At 34.0% G+C, this 8,652-nt stretch overlaps 1 protein-coding gene across 1 annotated transcript in view; it reads right to left on the reverse strand.

The window, feature by feature from the left end:
* Nucleotides 1-3,612: 3,612 nt before the first annotated feature.
* Nucleotides 3,613-8,652, reverse strand: part of LOC107096135 (butyrophilin-like protein 2) — an 8,158-nt gene continuing 3,118 nt past the window's right edge. Inside the window, exons 2-5 of the mRNA XM_015392648.1 lie at nt 7,145-7,468; nt 6,223-6,691; nt 6,110-6,136; nt 3,613-3,734 (exon numbers count right to left, since the gene is read on the reverse strand). Of these exons, the coding sequence (XP_015248134.1) occupies nt 6,327-6,691; nt 7,145-7,468 (689 nt within the window). The 3' untranslated portion in view covers nt 3,613-3,734; nt 6,110-6,136; nt 6,223-6,326. The remainder of the gene's footprint in view (nt 3,735-6,109; nt 6,137-6,222; nt 6,692-7,144; nt 7,469-8,652) is intronic.

Genomic DNA, 8,652 nt, shown 5'->3' on the forward strand with positions numbered 1-8,652 from the left:
AACATCTTTCTACATATTGATGGCCTTCTCCCAGACTATGCTCTTCCTGTTATGGCAATAAACATATAAAAAATTGAAAGCAACAATTTGAAATAACACTATTAAGAGATTATTAAGAGTAAAAATTGCAGTGGAATTTAACCTGAAACTATGTTATTTTTTATTTTCTCAGCTACTTTGACCTTTCTTCTTTATAAGACCCTGCATGGTGGACTGTGCTGCTGGACTCTGGTCAGTCTCCTCCTTGATTCTTTCCATGATGGCAATAAACTTAAAAAAAAAAAGATTTTGGAAAGAAAAATTTTGAAATAGAATTGGAAAGAGGAGGAGTAAAAAGTGCTGTGGCAGTTAACTTTAAAATAACTTATGCCGTTGCATAATTGTAGCAGATTCCAACATGTCAGCTTGAATTTTAAATCTCTTTATTTGGGGTTTGTATGGCTGTAAAACAAAATGGTTTGGTGCAAAAATTATTTTTAAACTTCTTTTAGAAATTTGTGTGAAACTCTGTTTCAGCCATATCTATAAATAGATCAACATATGCATAGCCAGCCAGGCCTTGTCAAGCTAAATTCCTGGGATTTTCATAAATCAGAGAAACAACAAGCTGCAACAGTTGCTGAGGACTTCTGGGTGTAGCATTGCTTTAGGAAAAAAAATCCATTATAGGAAATACAGTATCTGCAGTTATATATAATAAATAAATGAATGTATGCATTAATGAATTGATGAATACATGAATGAAGACAATGGATAGACAAAAACACATGTGATTAAGATTAATTTAATTAATAATTCAGGGATAATGTTATTATCACAGATAGCAGAAATAAAGGAATAGCTGAGTTATTTGGCAGCATATTTTACAGCTTAAGCCTTAAAGATGATTTATGGTGAGCTATGTCTCTGGGCATAGCTCACTATGCCCACATCATGACTCATCATCATGATTGGTTGGGAAATTCTCAAGATGGTTCTCATTTGCTTCCACGTGTTCTGCACGTCCACCTGTTCAACAAAACATTTTCATTATATCATGTTTCTATAATGGAACTCTACTTAAAAACTAATGGTTATAAAGGATTATTGTAAAAAAGAAAAAAAATGTGCAAGTTCTCTTATCACTTTTATCCAATAGTGTCTGTAGTAACTACAGGATGTGTTTCTAGAGCCAGGTAAATAAAGCATTATTAGTAGAACAGCTCTCCCCAAACATTACTTTTGTCAGAAATGTTTTATTTGTACTTTGATGCTGCCTCTCAGCCTATGAACAGAGGGGGTGGTGCATTGGTCAGCATCAGGAACAATTATATCTATTTTTGTAGTTATTTCTAACTTTTTATTTGGAAATCTTTCATTTTTATAATCTCACTTAAAACAAATCTTGTTTTCTTTGTACTAATGTAGCCTTCTTAAAAAGGAAAAAAGGTTGAAAGTTTAAAATGTGCAGTTGTACTTTTTTTTTTCTTTTTCTTACTATGAATATTATTTACTGTCCATATGGTTTCAAAGAGTAAACTTTAGGAGATATATAGTTATTACTAAAGTCAGCTAACATATGTCAAATTCTATTCAAATATATATATATATATATATATATATATTTTAGATAAATCATATCATAATAAGTATAGAAGTTCGATCACTGCCATTAACTCAGAATTGAGATTTAATAAAAAAAATTGGAGTGATGAGAACTACCAAGATTTATTGAGAATGTAGCACAATCAGATGCACAGAAGGATCAATAAAATCTTACAAAGATCTCTGTTCTTTATTGTAAGGAGCAGGGCTAAGAATCCTGGAGATTAAGTGATCATTATTGCTCTGTCTAGCATTATATTAGAGGGTATAAGTGTTTAATTCTGGCTACTTTTCACCATGAATCTGTGGTTAGTGCAGCTGTTATCCTGTTGGGTACAGCATCCCCCCCGGTCCCTTCTAAGGCTGTAGACTTAGAACAAACACTCCTTTGATTAAAACTAAAAAAGATCACATTGTTCTTGTGTACAGTGAGGTTGCATTACTATTTCATCAAATTAATTTATAGGGAACATCTGAAAATTTTTCTGGTAATTTCAGTGTAACATTTTCTGGAAGAGGTAGACTGTGTATTTGTTTCTCTGTCAAACATCTTTCCTTGGACAGAAAGTTCCATCACTAGGTTGTGTTTTTCTTTTAAATGGACCGATTTGGACGGTCACTTTATTTAAACATTGTAAAATCCAACAGCTGTCCAGACTTACGGCAATTTGGTTAGCAACAATGTGTAATTATCACTTATATTTGTGAAGTAATGGTCATTTGCGGTCTGAAAAACACTTATAATACTGAGACTTTAAAGTGAGCATTCCTTTATTTATAGTAAAGCTAATTAGGAACAATGAGTCACTCCTACTACTCTCAAATTCAGAAGTTGGTGGTAAGGAATTCTTAAAAGTGGAAAAATCTGATCAAGAAGAGCTGTAACTTTATTGGTTTTTCAGTATGTGGGTGACATTATAAATAATATATAAATTATAAAAACCCTTTCACTTTAGTAAAAAGAACAAAAAGAAAACATTTACTATTTTTTATTGGATTTCAGAACATTTTAGAAGATTAGAACCTGTTTTTAATTTATGTAAAGAAATTTGAAACATTTAACACTTTTTTTTAAGTGGAATTGGTTCCCATGGTTTAGAAAGTAAAGAAGAACCGATGAAGCAAATATAACCAAGAAATGCTGTGGCAGCCCAATTTCAATAACATGGGCTAACAGTGGGCACAGTTTGCACGGTTGCCTTGCAGCAAAAAGGTCCTCGTTTTGATCCCCAGCCTAAGGTTTTTCTGCATGGAGTTTGTATATTCTCTCTGTCAATGTGTGGGTTCTTTCCGGATACTCTGGCTTTCTCCCAAAGTCCCAAGAACATGAGTAAGCTTAATTGGTGTCTCAAATTGTCCTTGGTTGTGATTGCGTTTGTGAATGTGTTGTCCTGCGATGGACTGGCGACCTGTCCAGGGTGTACCCCGCCTCTCGCCCATTGACTGTTGGAGATAGGCACAGCACCCCTTGCGACCCCACTTGGGATTAAGCGTGTTTGAAGATGGATGGATGGATGGATGGATATATGGATGGATGGATGGATGTGATTGTGTTAGTGAATGTGTTGCTGTGCAATGGACTGGCGCTCTGTCCAGGGTGTGTCCTGTCTTTCGCCCATAGACTGATAGAGATAGGCACCAGCCCGATTAAGCGGCAAAAGATTGATGGAGGGACTAAACTGTAAATTTCCTATGCAATAATTTAGCATATTTAAATTTTAATTTTGAGAAGTCTTAACTACGATAAAGGTATTTCCACTGTATACTATAAAGTAAATACTATTTGATTATTCAGTTGGTTAAACTAATGTAGGTCTACTGTATAGGTTTTCTCTACAAATAAAGCTCTGGTTAGCATAGCCTAAAATACCTAGTTCACTGTACTTATTTCAGTAAATGCAAAATAAAAATTTTTTTTAAAAAAACAACATAATGTTTTTTTTTTACAATTTTTTTCTTTCTTTTTTTTTACAGATTTTACATTGAAACAGGCAACTGATAAATGAAATAATGTAAATTTTGTTACTTACACTTCGTTTTAGCTCCTACACAAAAAATGATTACCGGTACGCCAATGCAGACAAGTTGTAAGACCAATAGTAAGACACCCAAAGCAATACACACTTCATGTGAACAGCAATGGGACAATTCTGTAAAAAAGAAGAGATATATTGTATCAGGGTTTTTTTTATGTCAACTTTTCAAAGGAACTCTAGACTGATCGATGTTTGTTTATCTAGTTACCTTTGCACAAACTTTGAAATTAATATGCTGCAGTTTTAATCATCTTTTTTGATTTAACTGAGAAATGAAACAAATATCCAAAAAACAGATAAACAAAAAAATATATAAACAGGTGGTGGCTGTATGTTTTCCTGATCTCAATAATGGCTAAAAACACCAACATGTTAATATCTACGTTTCCTGAAGGCTCATTACATCTGATTTTCAAAGTAATTAGCCATTTAAGATGAATTCCCCTATGTCTGCTAGCTAGTTGCTCCATTGATCCATGACTCAATGTCGGTAAAGAAGTTAGGTGGTCATAACCATTCCCTCAACAACAATTGCAGAAGGTTAAGAGTCAATTATCTTAATGGTTATTGATATCTGGGTAACACTTTAAAATAAGGTACACAAATTTGAATTACCTACTAGAGAGCACCTAGAGCACTAATTAGGAACTAATGGGTAGTTAACCAGTACTTACTGGGGAACGGCCAGCCCAGCCTCATTATGGGATGACTGCTTACCTACCTGGGAACCCCAGAGTAACTAATCATGATTAATGGATAGTTACCAGGGAAACCAAAGAGGAACTACCGGTAATAAGAAAATAAGGCTGTGTCTGAATGTGCGCTATAACTCCTGTATAGAGCACTATATAGGGGTTAGGCCATTTAATATGAGGGTCTGAATGTCTAGTGGATGAAAAAGTCGTGGACTCAAAATTTTCCCCAATGCACTTAGAAAAGTAGCCTGAATGGACAATTACTACACAGGCTGATATTTACTAAAATATCAGCCTCTCCTCACAGAGCATTATGGGAGAACAAAGATGGTGCCGGCATAGTCTGGGGATTTAGAGTCATGTGACAAACAGTGGGAAAAAAGTAGTGATCATCTGTCCGAACGATCAGTTAACTGAGTTAACTATAAAGTCCACTATGTGGTCCCTGCTCTATATAGTTATTGACGTCTTAGGGTGGATATTTGGACAGAGCCTAAAGAGCAATTAACCAGTATTTATTAGAGGACAACTGGTTTGTTACGCAAAAATTAGAAATTTTAACTGCAGATACTGTATTTTTAGAGTAGAAATTTTCTCCATTCGTTTTGAATAAACCCTTAACCTGTGAAGCCACAGCTTAAGAAATAATATTTTACTTAATAATTACTTAATACCAAATTATTGCCTAGTAATTATTTTTATGGACATTGAGTCCATTTCTGATGGTCTTGTGTACCATAAAGTAAAGTGAATCATTATACTAAGGGGTTAATCTGGAAATAATTATTTAATCACAACCTGACCATTAACTGATAATTTTGTATACCTTTAGGTTTAGCAAAACTTCTCATTAGTTCCTGATTAGTTTCTTTGTGTTTCCAGGTAACTAAGCAGAAGTCCCATATTAAGGCTGGACTGGGTGTTCCACAGCAATTAATGATTAACTACCCTTTTTGTCCATTTTAGTTCTTTAGATGTTCTCTAGTGGTTAATCAAATTTAGTCTACTTTATTGTAAAGTGTTACAGATTTCGGATTCAAGCAAATCATTTGATGAAAAATTATTTAATCAAATATGTTTTCTTCTTGGTTTGCTAATTAAATTTGTAAATAAAAAATGAAAAAAAAAAAAAAAAGTGAATAAAGTTTATAAAGTGACATTATGAGAGGATAAAACATGAAACAACTTTCTCTTCGAATCTATTTTCACACATTTCACAATTAAAAAAACAAAACAACAAAGAAATTAATAAAAAAAAAAATTTTTGATAGAAAAAGGATATATTAAAAAAAAAAAATCAAGCATTTGTGATGCAGTTCAATGTTTAGTATTCTTGAGTTTGATTTTCAAAGTCTGATTTATTGCAAAGTAAGTTCAGAAGAGGATTAATGAATTCAAATACGGTTATGTTAGAAATCAAAAACTTTGTATGGATTTTAAGGCTTTAGTCGATGTACAGCAAGAATTGCAATTTTGGATCAGCAGACTGTTTCCTTGAACAAGCTTATCGGATCAAGGTTTAGTCAAACTGATGTTAATCATAACACTTCAAATATCCTAATACTTAAAAAAAAAAAAAAGAAAAACTAAAGTAGGCAATGAATCATAACTTCTGCTTAATTTAATGCCATTAAGAAGAACTTGAAGTGTTTATCAGTGTAGTCCCATTTGTATAAAGTTTGCCGAAAAGTCAGGTCCATTTTTTCTGCTTCCATATAAACTTAATTTTTATTTACTTAACTTTTTTTTAAGTTAAGCCATTTTTTCAATAGATATAGAGAAGGTAGTACTCACCATTATCCTTATCCTTGTTATGTGGAACTTTTTATGTGGAAGAAAAAAAACATATAAATGTAATAAAAGCATTCAGTTCTTATATCAGGATAATAAATGAGAGATTTTCCTACCTGGACAAAAACACATGTCTTTTGAAACTGGAAATGTGGAATAATTGTGACAAGATGAAATAAATGCAGAGTATTTCTATCACATTTAAATAAATGTTAAAAAATCAACAAGGCTTACCAACTTTCAGGGTAACCATCCCCATGTGTCCTTTACCAGCCATCTTTGGAATGATACAGGTGTAATTTCCTGCATCTTCTTTAGTTACATTAATCAGCTTGAGAGACATGTTACCATGGATTAATTCCTCATGGAAAAGAGATGTTCTGTTTCTGTATCTCTCATCTTGCGGTCCTGGATCATCTTTTTTACTTCTGTAAACATGCACATTAGAGTTGTTGAAACTCCATTCCACTGTTTGATCGGTCAGGCTGATGGGGGGCTCCACATGACATGGCAGGATAACATGATTGCCAACCTCTGCTGAGACTGGTTCCTCTGAGCCTATAATTTCTGTCTCATCTGCAACACCTATCAGAGTTACACCAACAAAGTCAATGCATTTGTGTAATGGGGAAATCTATCACATGACTTTATTTTCTAACCTGTTCAGTACTGCTTATTAATTTTGTTTTTGTTTTTATGTATGTAACCTGAAATGTATTTAAGTCTCTTCCTTCTATTTTCCCCAACATTCTCCCTTCTGGCCATTTTATTGTGAAGTTAGTCAAATATAAATTAAAACGTTTTATCATTTTAAGGATTTTGACCAATTTTTAACCGGGGTACAATACTGAAAGTTAAGTGGTATTACAATAAACTACAATGAATTTCTTGAGCAAATTTTTTCTCAGAATCAGCAACATGATATCATCTAACCAAATACGTCTTTAAATACAGACAGTCATTGGGAATAAAAAAGTTGCTCTTGAACAAAATAGACAAGGATTAATTTTATAAAGCTATTGAAAATCACCAACTTACCAACAGTGACGATAAATGAGCAACTTCTTTTTACATGTTTAGTGATAAAGTAACACTTGTATTCTCCGTTGTCATGGAGGTCCACCGAAAAGAGTTTCAGGGATAGATTTCCTGTTGTCAGTCCTTCATTAAAAAGGTAGATCTGTTCTTCATCTTCTACAAACGTATATTCTCCACTTTTATAATGGAGTAGAATTTTGTTTCTGAATTTCCACAGAATGGTTTTGGTTGAAGCGTCCACAGGTGGATCGAGGTAACATGGCAGAACGACATTGTCACCTGCTGTCACATCAATGTGGTTGGTTGGGCAGACTAAATAGGGTTCTGTGAAAAAAAAAATACTTATTATACAGAAAAACTTGAATTCTTTCAACAGTTTATTTAATTTGTTGCATAGAGGCAAAACAAACCAGTTTGGACTTTACTAATTATCTGTTTCTGTATATATTGTTCAGCCAACACAGTGCAGTTCTTTTGTTGGTGCTAAATACTGTTGCTGCATTGAGGCATTTTCCATCCATATAACTTCCCAGTTTGCTTACTGGTTCCTACAGGCTTACAGCTAGCCAATCACTTTAGGCATAATTTTCCTAAATTTAGACTTTAAAAACAGACTTTCTGAATTTGAACTATATATGTTTTTAATGGCCCTGCGATGGACTGGCGACTTGTCCAGGGTGTACCCCGCCTCTCGCCCGTAGACAGCTGGAGACACCAGCTGGAGGCACCAGCACCCCTCACGACCCCACTTGGGATAAGATGATGGAAAATTGAATAGATGGAGGTTTTCTATGCAGGGTTTTTTTGGATTGTTTTTTTTAGCTGCTTTATTCCCCTGTCTCCCAAACCTGTTTATGTATATTACATCTATCCTCAGTTTGCTTCAGCACTATCACAACTTTTACTCTCTGCTTGTCATTAAATCAATACATTTAGTTGAATCCACAATCAAATTAAAAATACTTTCCTTTTTGATAAAGCTTATAGTTAGAGTGGCTCAGGTTATCCTGAGCTATCCGTATAGTTATGCTGTTATAGGGTTTGACTGCTGGAAGACCAATTTTCATCATTCTACTTGATTATATCTCACTTTTCCCATCCTGCAGTATTTATTTGTTCAACCTCTAACTTTAAACCTTAAACTCCCTATTCTTCAGCTTGCAATACAGAAGAAGGAAGGCACGACCATGATAGACGATAATGTGAAGAGCAGTCTTTCTTGTTGATCTTCTTGAAAAGATTGCATTACCATCCATGCTTACTTCCGTAAACACAGAGCATGTTCGCGACTTATGCCGTCATTGCGTCCTGTACTGTGCATGTGGCACACTTTACCTTTATGAATGCATTTCACACGAGAGATCACAAGTTGCATATATTTGGAAATTTGAATGGCCATGCAAAACAATCAGATTTCACCAAATTTTAAAATGTAGCATTATGGCCTGCAGTGTCAACGTAACCTAAATGCTACCTTATAGTTAAAGAGTAGCAGTTTTGTTTTAATC

Source organism: Cyprinodon variegatus, unplaced genomic scaffold, assembly GCF_000732505.1.
Source record: "Cyprinodon variegatus isolate N-32 unplaced genomic scaffold, C_variegatus-1.0 Scaffold600, whole genome shotgun sequence".
Classification (NCBI taxonomy): domain Eukaryota; kingdom Metazoa; phylum Chordata; class Actinopteri; order Cyprinodontiformes; family Cyprinodontidae; genus Cyprinodon; species Cyprinodon variegatus.